This window comes from Columba livia, chromosome 3 (assembly GCF_036013475.1).
Source record: "Columba livia isolate bColLiv1 breed racing homer chromosome 3, bColLiv1.pat.W.v2, whole genome shotgun sequence".
NCBI lineage: Eukaryota > Metazoa > Chordata > Aves > Columbiformes > Columbidae > Columba > Columba livia.
This window is the reverse complement of record NC_088604.1, coordinates 98,653,203-98,667,577: the sequence shown is the minus strand read 5'-3', so window position 1 is coordinate 98,667,577 and position 14,375 is coordinate 98,653,203. Positions and strand designations below refer to the sequence as shown.

The 14,375-nt window shown below is 36.1% G+C and overlaps 1 protein-coding gene across 1 annotated transcript in view; it reads left to right on the top strand.

Moving 5' to 3' along the window:
• Window positions 1-14,375, top strand: part of USH2A (usherin) — a 387,004-nt gene that overhangs the window by 185,604 nt on the left and 187,025 nt on the right. The window contains exons 33-35 of the mRNA XM_065058452.1: window positions 7,519-7,678; window positions 8,166-8,337; window positions 13,421-13,568. Coding sequence (XP_064914524.1) covers window positions 7,519-7,678; window positions 8,166-8,337; window positions 13,421-13,568 — 480 coding nt within the window. The remainder of the gene's footprint in view (window positions 1-7,518; window positions 7,679-8,165; window positions 8,338-13,420; window positions 13,569-14,375) is intronic.

The following is a 14,375-nucleotide window of genomic DNA, read 5'->3' as shown; positions in this document are numbered from 1 at the left end:
AAGAGACTGTTTGTAAGCCTGTGCTTTTGAACTGCCATTTTCCAGACAGACTATTTCTGCACTCTGGAATATATACTATTCCAGATGAGACTGCACAATTGATTTATATAAACTCGATAGTAATAGTTGCTGTATTACTTACCATATATTCTTATATAACTGAAAATCTTACTGGTTTCTCTAACATAGCTGTGCATGCATATGTGTTCCTCGGAGGGTTGTAAAAGTGGCAGTGAGGCACTTCTCTTGACCTGATACAATTAACTTTGTACCAAATGTATGTTGGTTCTGAATTTTGTTTCTCCCACTGCAGCAAGATCAGAATTACTTGGGAATACAGGATGTACTTCTGTTAGTGAGCCAAGAGGTTCTTGGTCATACTAATGTGAATCCAGAGTAGTTCCAGTTTTATAGTAGCAGGTATCTGAGATTCAAATTGGCAGGGTAGTTGTCTAGTGCAAATATATTTTCCAGTTGTGGACATAAAACTGAAGTAATGCAGAGACGAAATGTTCAAAACACTTTTTTTTTTCCTTTTTAATTTTTTTTTTTTTTTTTTTGGCTCAACATTGACATCAAGATTGTGGTTCTTAGGATGTATACTAACATCTGTTTAAGCTGACAGCAATACAGTGGCTGGATTGGAAGCATTCATGAATGGAAATTTTGATTTAAATCTTAAAACAGGGCTGCATCATGCTGTATGATGTACAAAGAAATGCCAAAGAGAGAAATAAAACTAAGATAGTGATATTGGTATGACCACAATTAGTTCTCTTCATGTGCCTGCTAAAAATTAATCTGCTTTGTCCTCTTTCTGCTTCCCGCCATTCTGACCTTCAAACTCACCTTATTTTTCCAGCTGTTCTAATTGAAGTAAACAAGGGAGAGAATGATTTTAATTCTAGTAAACAAAGATGTAACTTGGAAGTTCATTAGATTCATTTGATGCTGGATGTTTGCACTTACTGGCTATGTGTTGTTTTGGCAGCAAGAGAAGCTTTTATAAACCTCTCAAAATGACTCTATATTTTTTTTAATGGTGACTAATGATCATGGGCTAGGGAAACACTTTAGGGATGTTGGGGAAGGAGAGTCCCAAGGAGCTTCACGCCTGCGCCATGAAGTGCCATCTTGAGTCACACAAGGAATCAGGTAGATTGATTGGCGGTAAAGTATTAAGAGAAGTTTAAATCTCTTTTCTGATGTTTCCCTTCAGCCTTTTCTAAACAATGTGGTATGAAGCACTCCACATGATTTGAGTTTTCTTCAGCTGACCACCTTAAGGATTTTGAGCTCATGTGTCCTAAGTGGAGGGCAAGAACAGCCTGGAAAACATACTCATAGTAGCTATCTCAGGGACGTGGCTTTGAAGTAAAAGACTGGAATCCTTGTATTAAAACTAGTAGTTCTAAAAAAAAAACAAACAAAAAACAAACCAACAAACAAAACAAACCAAAAAACAAAAACAAACAAACCAAACCAAAACAAAACAACAACAAAAAAGGAAAATAAAATACAATAATCAGTAGTGGATGCTAATGTGGTCTTGTGAATTGGCCAGGATGAAATCAAACCTTTGAGGGAAGAGTTTGTGTTCAGTGTAGTACAAGAGTCTGGAGTCTGGGCTGATAAATGGCAGAAAGGCTTTCCTATGCAACAGTTAAGGGTTATAAGAGCTTAGCCAAGAGACGCTGTTACTAGATGTAAAAACAAATAAATTTATAGTTTTTGCTGTTAAAACATAATTACATTTAAAAGCATTAAAATACTTCAGAACTGCCATTTTACCAAAAGTGGAACTGTAATTCTTTCACACACATGCAATAACTTCCATTACTTGTTTGAAATCATTGCAAACTGAAATGAATAAAGATTCTTTTGTTTCTCATTTGTGCCAAAGGGTTTTTCTTCTTAAATATAACTTCTTTGCACATTCTGACACATGGCTATCATGCTTTTGGTGCTCACATATGATATACAGTTTTGTGCTATGCTATTTAATTCCCTTCAGATAAGGCCTGGAAGTTGTACCTTTCCTAAACTATTCTGAAGCATATAAATCTCAAATGGAATGAAGATTTACTCTTTTATGAGTCATTTGGAAAACCAGCGATATTTACTGCTGAGCAAATAGCTTCTAAAACACATCAGCATTTGTTGGCCAGCCAGAAGCAAAGTTGTTTTGTCCAGATGCCATTTTGTCAAAGTCTTTGCTGGTCAGAGAGCAGAACAACAGCTTATGGTGCTTTTTGAAAATAATTATTTGTGACCCTGAGTTTTTTAATCTCTATTTCTTGCCCTTGTTTTTAGTGGCTTCACAAAATTCTTTTAAATCTCACTCTGGAACATTCTTAACTATTAAATAATATCCAGCAGAATTTGTCACTCTCTTGGAAGATAGCTGTTTTCTTCAATTAATGGGCGATTCTTTCCTAATTCATACAAACAGGTGCATGAGCACAGTTTTCTTGGGCTTGACTGAGTTGCCTGAAATAGGCAAGTGGTGTCATTTCTGACACTCTATTTTTCTGAAATATTTTAAAGGGAGTGATGAATATGGCATGGGGTTCACAGGAGATACTGTGAGAAAAATGCAGTATTAGCATAATACCTTCCCAGAGAAGATTGTACATTAGTGGTGGTTCTTCAGGAGTCAATATAACTAAGTGACTGGTGCTTTCTACATATGGGAAGCAGGATATACTGTACTAAAAGTTATATATGAGTTGCTGCTTGCTTTTAGAAAACGGCGGAAGGGGAAAAATTGCTAATAAAGTCTGACGGAGCAAGCCTGACAATACAGTCTTGGCACTTTATGAACTGAATTTTTTTGGTAGTGCATAAAAATCAGATGGGGGTATTTTTATATTTGGTGATGCAGATTTATGATCCCAAAGACTTTACCTTCTAATTAAATATTAAGTTAATGTGAGTTAATTTAACAAACTATGAGAAATAAGATGAGAGAACTGAATAAGCCTGTGAATAATGAGCTGAAGTAGTTTTACAGTCTACCTACATAAACAACATAGTGATTGGAATTCTTTGGAAGTTTTTCATCTTCATACCCTCTCAGCAGGTTTTCTTTGTTGTGCTGCTAACAATCCTTTGGTACAGTGCTGCCATATTATTTTCCTTTGGATATAGCAGTGGGATAGCTATTGTCCCAATTATTTTCCTGAGAGAAACTATGTGGGGTACCTAACGCGAGTCACGTTTCAGCTGAGCACTCACCAGGACAGGATGTTGCTTTTTCTGGTCCTTACAACAGGTGCCTGAAACCAGGGAGAATGGAAATAGGGTGGAAGATGGGAGGAAAGAAGGGTATGTGACTCCTTGCTGTAAACCTGAACGCAGAATGTGGCATGTTGCAGATAAATTAGCACATTGTAGACATTACTACCATGTTATTATTGAACTGTGATGTACTCTGATATCTTGATGATACAGCTCGTGTTTTGAGTCAAGCTCTTAAATCTCTAATATCAGGGAGTTTTTTTTTCCTCTACTGACCGTTTTTCTTCTCTTAGTAATATCTCTCAAATTCCATACTAAAAGTAGCACTGTAGTGTTGCATACTATCTTTCAATGACTACCCTTTGAATTTGATGAGAGCAAAGTGAGTGTTCTTATTGACGATGCAACCAGGGTCATTCTTTATTCTTTCTGTCTCATGCATTGATTGTGCTATCAGGACTTATGCTGGTGGGTATTAGAAACTAGATATATATGAGCCACTGTAGTTAGATTTACCATGATATTTAAGATAGTTGCCGTGGTTAGTGTGGGAAGTTCTACATGTACCACATGTATAATAAATGCAGTGGTATGCAAATGTCGATTTTAATGATAGCCACTGTAGTTAGCAATTCTCTTGCTGACATATGAGTTAGAAAAGAATTTAGCTTGTTTGTATTGCCTCTAAGGTCAAAGAGATGAAAAGGCAGGTTGACTCCTTCTCTCCCTGCCCATCCCCTCCCTCCACCTTGCCTGCTTCTTTGGGGAAAGTACGTAATGGTGTTAAAACAAATATGCAGAGTTTTATTTTAGTTTTCTTCTTTTGTTCTGTTTTTGATAGGAAAAATGGAGAATTATTTTTCTGTCTACCTGCTACCCTAATAGAATGATTTGAGGGAAATCTTACCCCTGAGAAAGTATCTTTTTGCTCTGCCCTTTTGAGTCCAGAAATAAGTACAAGACCAAGGACTGAATTCAGATTTTTCTCAGTAAACCTCTATAATTTTTAAGTTTAGCTTTATTTTGGTAATAAATAAGTGATTTAAGAGATTAGATACTGGAAAATTGCAATAAGAAGCATTTGATATTACTTTAAAGTAACACAGGGGACTGGAACACACAGGAATATAACCTGATCAAGCAAATGTGTAAGAAAAAAGTCTCAGATTTTGCTGTGAGTTAAAAAGAAAATAGTTGTCTGCTTATTGGGTTCATTTTGTAAATTGAGATCAATGAAATTCTTCCAGCAACAGCATGAAATCAATTGTAAAATAACATATAATTCGTGCCCTATATTGTAAATTATAGTTTGCTTGACATTAATCACTGAGTTTTCCATGCACTGGGGTGCATTTTCTTGTAACACATTTCTGTATAATGCTTGTGGATCCATTTCTAATGTGTTTCAGAGTGATCTGTTTTTCATGTCCACAATTGCCTACATTTGATCTTATGCAAATCATGCAATCAAGCAAATGGAAAACAAGGCATTGTTGCTAGAGGACCTTGACAAAGAGTGGCTTTGTAGTTTTAAGAACCTCCTCCCTCCTCATTCAGATTCATGTTTGTATCTGTAGTTGTTTGAATCCATTGATCCATCATGACACACTTTGAACTTTAAATAGGAAAATATCTGCCAAATCGGATTGTGACAAATAATTGCATCAATTATGATGTAATACAATTTTTAGTGTTCAGTTTGTCTATTTCTGGTTCTAATCTTTTAGAAATACAGCCTACACCATATTTGTGGGCTAATCCAAACCTTGATGAAGTCTATGGAGAGATTTTCATTGACTGCAAAGCTCATGCTTTGAGTAACATTCCTAAGTCTCAAATTTCTATATGTTCTTCTCCTGCTCCCACTAATGTGATTTTTCTTTGTAACCTTTATCCCATCAAAATCTTCATATTCCATTGAATATTTGGCATTTACTAGTCAAAATACATTGGCACTATTAAATCAAGATGAGGAATAAAGATTTACTCTGATCCTGGTGCCAATTTGCTTATTTTCATGTTTTATCTTTCTACTTTTTTTTTTTTTTTTTGGTCTCTCCTTTCCTCCTCTCCCCTCTCAGTATGCTTATCAGTTCATCCTAAAGGATCTTGCTGCTCATATGTCCTGTGTTTCCATTCCTTGTTTTTCCTTTTCTTTTAAACTTTGCATGTTTCCCAGCCTTGCCATTTTGCTTTTTTCATTCCAGACACTGAGACACACACAGTTACTTGAAGTCATGTGTGTTTTTCAGGGCACAAAATAAAACATGTTTCCATCTTCCATTATCTTAATCCTTGACAAAATTCCTCCATGTTCAAATTAACCAGGTATTTCCAGAAACTCTTATGCATGCAAGTAGTTTCATCAGCTACAGTGTGCATCTAATTGGGGTTTCAGTCCAAGCTACCTTTTTTAAAAAAGTGGTTCCTTTATGAGCAGTTTTCCTTAAAGGAGAGAAAAATACCACTCTGCAACCCCCATCCCAAATCCGTGTACAAGGAAAACAGTAATCCACCCTAACGAAGTGGAAAAAGAGAAATCCACTCTTTCATTTCTCCCTCCTGTTGTTTTATATTTACTCTGCTAAGTGAAGCCCTACAATACAGTTTCAACTTAGAGAGAACGCGCATTCACTGTTGACAAGGATATGAAATAAATAGCTGCCATGGACTGCTTTCAGCTCTTCATTTTAGGATTGCTAAAATTAAAACCCTTCTGGTCACTTGTTTGCCCACTCAGAACACAGAGTATCTGATACTTGTCTCACAGACTTCCATCTCCATCTGTACTTTTTGTGGCTCCTCTGATGGCAGCTGCAAGAAGCAAAGGCTCCGGGGAGGTGTACACTAATGAGGGCAATGCAGCCGGTGCAGTATGTGGATTTTACCTTCTCTGCTTGCTGAGCCAGCTTGAGCACCTGCTCTGGAGTGTGCTTTCCCCCTCTCACCCACATAAGCACTGCTTAACCCTGGTAGAATCAGCCCCATTATGTTGATTAAACATGTCACTGTGTTACAGGCATTCACTTGATGATTATTTTTTTTTTTCTTTTTTTTTTGTTACAGCCTTTTAATTTTTTTTTTTAACTCGCACTTTGCCATGTGCTCCATAGAACAATACCTCTGAGTGATACTGTGTTTTCAGTAAAAATGCATGAGTTCACTCTTTCCTCACACAGAGTGGAGTAAATCAGAAGGAATTCCATTGCAGAGGACTAGAGGCATTATATGAGGGGAAACTAATGAGAAAGAAGTTGGGTCTACAACATTTCTGCTTCAGTGATGACTTTGTCATCCAGTTGCAATTTTTGAATTTGTGCTCTCAAATAATTTTGTTCAAAATGATAGTGCAAAACACATACTGAAAATATGTATCTATAACGTATGCATTTTATTTGTATACCTTATACTGTTGCCAAAACCTCAATTGTAAATTCCTTCTTAAAGGATTTGCTCATTAAAATCTGTCATTTGTATTTCAATAAAAATTAAAAAGATGAGAAAATTATGTCTGCATTAATTTCCTACTATATTTTTCTACACAAAAAAATCCTTTATAAATGTAGGGAAGAATATATGAAGCTAAAGATCTTTTAGAATATTTTTTCAGCAAAGATGCTACATTTTATTCAGCATTTTCTGCAGTAATTGAAACTCAAGATAGCTTCATAACAAATAACCATTTAACAGGTCTTTTTGCTATAGCGTTAGACAGGTTGTTGGCATCCATGCAGCTGAAGACAAACAGTCAAAGAGAGAACAGACCAGTATGAGTGGTGGCAACAATAAGCTTCCTTTGTGTTCATGCTTACAGTGAAATTTGCATATATTCAATCATTGTGTATATTGATTTTTGACAGTCATGTATCATGTAGCACCTTTAAAAAAAATAATGATCTGTGTTAATGAACCTGTACTTGTTTTTTCATTACCTCGATTTAATGTAATTGTCTTAAAGGTGTTCATTTGCCACTGTAGTAAATTGATGCAGTATGTGGCACTGAAGAGGCCAACACCTTTGTTTTGTTTGAGTGGTGTGTGTTTTACTGTAAATGTACTGTACAGTGGGGTCATCTCAACCAAAACAAGCCCTATAGACCTATTAGTAGTCAAAATTTGCAGTTATTTGCTATTAAGTAGCCAGCACCTATCCATTCCTCTGAGACAAATGTGAAACCTTTAAGAGATACAGGTCCTTCTTCATCATCCTTTGGAAGGTATAGAAAAACAAGCTAAAATTAATACACAAAGTAAATTTATATTCCTTTTTTGCCCTAGATTTAGCAGTTTTTACGCCACACCAGTTTTGGCTCACTGCATGCACGCTTGCTGGCTGTACAAACAGTTCCCAGGTCACCTTGTTTACAGCACAGCTGCCACCGTCTCACGTAGATGCGCCGGTCCTGACGGTTTTGGACTCTAGAACTATATATGTACAGTAAGTAAGGACTTCTTCTTTCCTGACAACACAATAGTGCATCAGTTTATTCAAGAATTCCAGTGAGTTCAATCAGAGGAAGGGTTTGTGACATAAAATTAAATTTATTATGATTAAATGCATAGAAGTGATTAGTTTAGTGGTTCTGTGAACCTTCTGATTATCACTTGCCAACTTAATTTCCATTTTGTCTTTACGCAATCAGTATAACCTACATATGGGCATAGCCTCTGCAAACTTCAGTGCAGGAAATGTTCTGGTGATATGCCCATTTTGTAGCCCCTGCTTTGCGTGTTACTGTAATCATTTATCAGTTGAATACACATACTGCATTAGAAGTATACCTTAGATTTATTTTTATGGTTGTGCAACGATGTTTTCAAATTCTTAAAATAAACCCCATGAAGTCCCCTAAACAGAGCCTTACATTTTTTCAGTATGGTCTGGATCTTTGCTTGTCTTAATCATATTTTGCTTTTATTTGCAGATGGAAAGAACCAGTAGAAGTAAATGGAATCCTAGAACGCTACATAATTTATATTGCCAACAACGAGCAGAATTTTACAAAGTGGAATGTAATCTATAACAACACAGAACATTTTCTGGATTTTACTATTCAGCAGCTTTTCCCGGGTACTGAATACCTCATAAAACTAGCTGTAAGTTTTAAAGATGTGTGGTAGAGGTGTGAAATGGTGAAAATGATTCTGATTTTGTTAGTATCTTAAATACTTAAGGGTTCATGTGCCCACTTTGTTTAACCTCTTCTTTCTGAAACTAAGGTGGATGAGCCATTTTGAACAACAGTAGGTGTTTTGTTTTAAAACAGGTCCTCAAAAATATGTATGTAATTTAAATACAGATTTTCTTCAAGGATAAATTGGATAACTAATAGAGAATTGACCAGAAATATGTGAAAGACTTAAAAAAAAGTCTCCTGCCTCCAACTATGAGAAATGTTGAATGTATTTGAAAATGTTAGCCTTTCATATTTTCTACCATGATAATTTGCTCTTTCTTCATAAAATGTAGAAGGAAGTATCAGAGAGAAAAACAGTTCAGTGCAAACTAGCAGTTTGTTTATTCAAAACATTTTGAAAGACCTTTGTGTTTTCATTGCATCTCTTTATCGTTGGTTTTATTTTCTGATGAAGTAGAACAGCTTTAGCTCACTAACAAACCTGAAAATATGTTCATAAAAGCATGGGATCATCCCTTGTTTTAAGCACTCTGTTCATTTTGTAACAATACCTATATAAGGATATTTGCTTTGATAAATGCCATAGAAAAATATTCTGCTCTTGATTATGAATAAATTTACATTTATGTAGACTGGATATGCATTCATTTTTTCTTAACATGCTCTTGAATGTTCTAAATATTATACCACAAAAAATAAACTACCTTCAGGTAATGAAAAGGATCTGACTTGAACGTGAAAAAGCAAGGATATTCAGTCTAATTAAAGCTTAGATTCGTGTTGAAATTAATTCATTTGTGCCTAGATATTTCAGCAAGGTAAATTGTATAGCATATAAAATAGCACCATGTCCAAAACTAAGGCAGTACTTCAACAAACATTTCATACCTTTAAAAGCAAGTGGGACTGTCCAAGGAATTTGTGCTGTTCTTCACTGTGCCACAGCTCTTCTCTGCCCCTACCCAGCTCCTGTGCATGGGGCACAAGGAGGGAGGATCAGGGGAGAATTAAAGGGTAGGATCTGGAGTCTGGAGAGCAACTGGGACGGTTGGTTTTTTTGGTGCTGCCTTGGCATATGGTTAAAACAAAGTGTTGTGTGGAATTCGTTTTTACTTCATCAATATGTACAGCTTTGCTAGAAGTTACTGAATACATTTTTAGAAAACTTTATATTCTTTATATTTGATTTCTCTCTTTTTTTCTTTTTTTTTTTTTTTTAAGAAAAAAAATAAATTTGCCTTTCATCAGTTGTAACCAGAAAATAAGAAAATATAATTTCTTCTGGTGATGGAGATAATCTGATTTACCTGGATAAAATGCAGTAGTCTGTGATAGGAAGGTTAGAAGATGTAAATGTCCTTGCAACTTTGAAAATAACAAGCCTAGAAGTATAGGAAATGCCCCATATCTTTGAGGTGCGATAGCTTTCTTTAAACATTTGGCCCACTTGTTTTTAGAACTTGTCAGACTAGTTTGAGAAGAATGTAATATTAGAGATGTACGACTTATAGAGCTTAAACATGTCCAAATGTCGTACCTAATGAAAAACAAACAAACAGGAAAGCACAATGAAATAAAACACACACTGCTGGATAAAAGAGTGTTTCTCTTATAATTTAATCTGAATTTCAATAAAACAATAAAATCGTTTAAACACTAGAAACTTAAATAAATGCTTCCTTTTTTTTTTTTTGTTTTGTTAGCTAGCTAGAACCTTTTTCTTTTCCTTGTTTTACAGTTTTACAGGTTCTAATAATTTTCTTTTGTATCCATGCAAAAACTGGTTTTGGTTTATGTGGGAAACTGGAAGTTGAGTTATTGAAAGCTGCAGCTTTGAACACAGGAATCAGGATCCTCTTGAACAGAACTTGCAGCATCTCACAGGCTGCTGGTTTTACCTTTCATATGAGAGGTTAATATAAGTATGTTAGAGATACTTAACAAAATGTTTACATTTGTTCACTGTTACAAATTTTCACAATTGATTACTGGCATTTAATATATAACAATTGTGTTCGTAAAAAAGTGCAACAGCTTTTATGAGCAAATTTAATGCTTCTTTCCAAAAGTCAGCTGAGAATTCTTAAGGTCACATCTCCATGGATTAGTGCAAAGGAACTTGCTTTTTCTCTATTTGTGCTCTAAGCTGGGTGGGTGTGAGCCAGGCCAACGTGACAGCACATGGGAAGCTGAAAGGCTGTATGGAGTCGCTGCGGTGGACACCCATTTCCGTGTCCTGGTGGACAGCAGGATGACCATGAGCCAGCACTGTGCCTTTGTGGCCAGGAAGGCCAATGGCATCCTGGAGTGTATTAGAAGTGGGGTCATTAGTACATCGAGAGAGGTTCTCCTTCCCCTCTACTCAGCCCTGGTGAGAACACATCTGGAATATTGTGTCCAGTTCTGGGCCCCTCAATTCAAGAAGGACAGGGAACTGCTGGAGAGAGTCCAGCGCAGTGCAACAAAGATGATGAAGGGAGTGGAGCATTTCCCTTATGAGGAAAGACTGAGGGAGCTGGGGCTCTTTAGTTTGGAGAAGAGGAGACTGAGGGGTGACCTTATTAATGTTTACAAATATATAAAGGGTGAATGTCAAGAGGATGGAGCCAGGCTCTTCTCGGTGACAACCAATGGTAGAACAAGGGGTAATGGGTACAAACTGGAACACAAGAGGTTCCACTTAAATTTGAGAAGAAACTTCTTCTCAGTGAGGCTGACAGAACACTGGAACAGGCTGCCCAGGGGGGTTGTGGAGTCTCCTACTCTGGAGGCATTCAAGACCTGCCTGGATGCCTTCCTGTGTAACCTTATCTAGGTGTTGCTGCTCCAGCAGGGGGATTGGACTAGATGATCTTTCAAGGTCCCTTCCAATCCCTAACATTCTGTGATTCTGTGTGTGATTCTGTGACTTGAGTGCTTTAGTGATTCCGCTGTTAAGCTAATATCTCCTCACAACTGTGTTGTGTGGGCAAGCTAGCTCAGGTGGTAGCTGGAGGATCGCTGCATGCTGCCTTGTTACGCGGTTTGTGTCTGTGCCTTGGCCTCCTAGATGTTTCAGTATTTTTGCAAGTTTTGCCACAAATATGTTTTTCAGTGAAGTTCAGAAATACACAATGGGACTCAATTTAAATATAGGATTTCATGCCTTTGAGCATCACTGGATGTGATTGCCAGAGTCCCAGAAGTGCCCAGTCCGCTTGGATGCACTGAGGTAAAACCCCACTATTTGAAATGCAGATGAGCTTTCTTTTACTGATTTTTGCATTAGAAGGATCACAAACTTCATACCCAACACATTTCAGAGATACCAAAACTGAGCTTCATGAAATTCAATAAATAAATGAACAGGAAGGCTGCTGTTACTGAGCCCTTGGATGAGAAAGCTGTCCACTGCTGAGGAAGGCTTGGTGGAACTTGTTTAGCAAGGCAGTAAGGAATGTATGAGGAAGAGGTCTTCCAGAGCTGGTCTTTTTGGCTGCTTCATGAAGCCAGTAGAAGTGAAATAACCTGAGGAGTAGTCTGCTTTTGCTGGAAGGGTGATGTTCTTAGATATTTTCCTTATCAAAACATGAACCGTTGTCTGAGCATCTGTCTACCTGTCTTTTTTTTTTTTTTTAATTTGGTAAATAAATGCCATTTTTTGATGTTCCCAAAACTGAGGTTGTATTCTTTCATCTTTATTTGATAGCCAAAACTGAACACAGGGACTAATTCATTAGTTGTGTTGGGAGTATAATTTCCAGTGAAATGAGTGAAATCAAAATAATCTAGGTGTATAAAATAGCCTCTCATTCACAAACAATTCTTATTTTTACTCATGGGTCTAGTATGCTTTTTTTTTTTTTTTTTTGGGGGGGGCGAGGGGGCGGGGCAGGTAGCAAATATGTCAACTGCTCTCTGATTTGAAACACACCAGGAAATGGAAAACTGAAGCTAATGCTTTCAAACGAAATATGCTAGATTGAGACAAACATTTTTATTCCTGGAGATTTGGACAGTAACGTTACTTTTTCCTTGTGTCTGTTTATCCACTTCAGAATATGGGCAACTCCTAAAAACACAGGTGATCCCATAAATTCTAATTAAGAATATGTCTGAGTCTGAATCTTTGCTGAATTCAGATTTTGCTTCATTTTCTTACTAAACAATAAAATTAGATACAAACAATAAAATAAAGCAAAAAAATCTTTAAATCCAGTACAGAGTTTATATATTCTTGTACGTTTTTTGTAACTTCCCTAAGAACTCCAGTCTCGTCATTGATTTTAGTGCAAGTAGTTGGAAAACCAGCACACATAAGGACCATAGCTGTGTAGACTTATGTTTGTGCATGTAAAATTTTAAAAGCCAGTTATGTGGGGCAATATCACATTGTATTGTTTCATAATCAAGCAAAATGTAAAAATCATGTAATCAATCTTTCCTTCTCTGGTAACTGAAATACAAATGATTTGACTTTGTTATCCATAAACATGTAATAATAACTGTTACATATTTATTTATAATAGTGTTTTTTTCACTGTTTTATTTGCATCTGCATGCTACTCTGTGTGCTGTCATGAAGTGCAGGAGTGTCCGAATGGCATTTTTTTCTTAATGACTTCTCATTGAGATAATTTTTTAAGTGCGTTGCGAGTTGGTCAGTGTATTCTGCCTGGAACATGTGAGAGCCTTTCAGTCAGCTCCAGGGGAGTTTTGCACTGTAAATGTTGTATGTGGTACTATAGTTTTCTTTAAATGTGGCTGCAAAAGCAGTGGAAATCTAATTGTGATTATGACTCACAGTCAAAGCAAAATGCTGCAAGTCAAACATTAGTAGAATGTTTTAGCTATGTTATACCTAGAAACTAAATATCGTAAGTAGCACATCTTAATATTTAAGAAAAGAGTAAACAAATCTATGCTAAGAAAAGTGTCCTCTATGAAAAGCACAGACTTACTAAGTTTAGATACGTAAAAATTATAAAACATTACCAAAAATCACTGCTAAAATTATTGGTATTACATTGAAATATATTTATTTGTTTTGATTCATTTTTAAGGCTTGCACTGGAGGTGGATGTTCAATAAGTGAAGCGAGCACAGCTATAACAGATGAGAGTACACCAGAAGGTGTTTCTGCTCCAAAAGTCCAGTCGTATTCATCTGACTCCTTTAACATCTCATGGACTAAGCCTGAGTATCCGAATGGTAAGTGAACTCTTTTAGCCTCAAGTTAAAAAGATGATTAGTAAAGGTAAATTAATATTCTAAATGGCAGCTTATATGTGGTGCTTAATTTTTAATGATCATTTTAGCACATAAAATACCTGAGATAGTATCATTGTGTGCAGCTATGAGATTGTGGGGTTTAGCCTATTGTACGGTTTCAGTGGCTCAAAAGTGCTCCCTTTTGATAGCTCATGTGTACTGCATCTCATTGTTTAATGTTTTCCAGGACAACTGAGCTGAGGAATAGGCATCCTTGGACAGTATTAGTCTAGGATATTAATTTCACTCTCCAATAAAACATTTATTTCTTTTACTTTAATTGATACAAAATAATAATTAAGTTTGTGTTTTACATAGTCACCTTGAAGTTCTACATTTTAATGGCTGTGGAAGTGAAATAATATACTTTCTTTTGCTTAGAAATGCTTTTCATTGTGAAATATCTATGTGTAAAAGTTTTGGACAAATTTTACATTTCTAATGGTATTACACAGTATCATATGGCCTTGGGATTCTCCTTGATTTTATTATTGTGCATGTAACAGTTTGAATCACAGCAGAGGAAGCTATGCAAAAATCACTGAATTTAAAGAAACAGAAATGTTTTTCTTCATTGGCTTGTCATATTGATCTATATCAATTATTTTTCACAGTGTTTTCCATTTAATTTCATTTTTCCCCTGCAAGTTTTTGCTCGCTTTCAGTTGTGATAAAGCACATCTTACTTGTATAACCTCTCTGCAAGGCACGTTAAATGATTCCCCAAAAAGTAGTGATTGTAAAGTT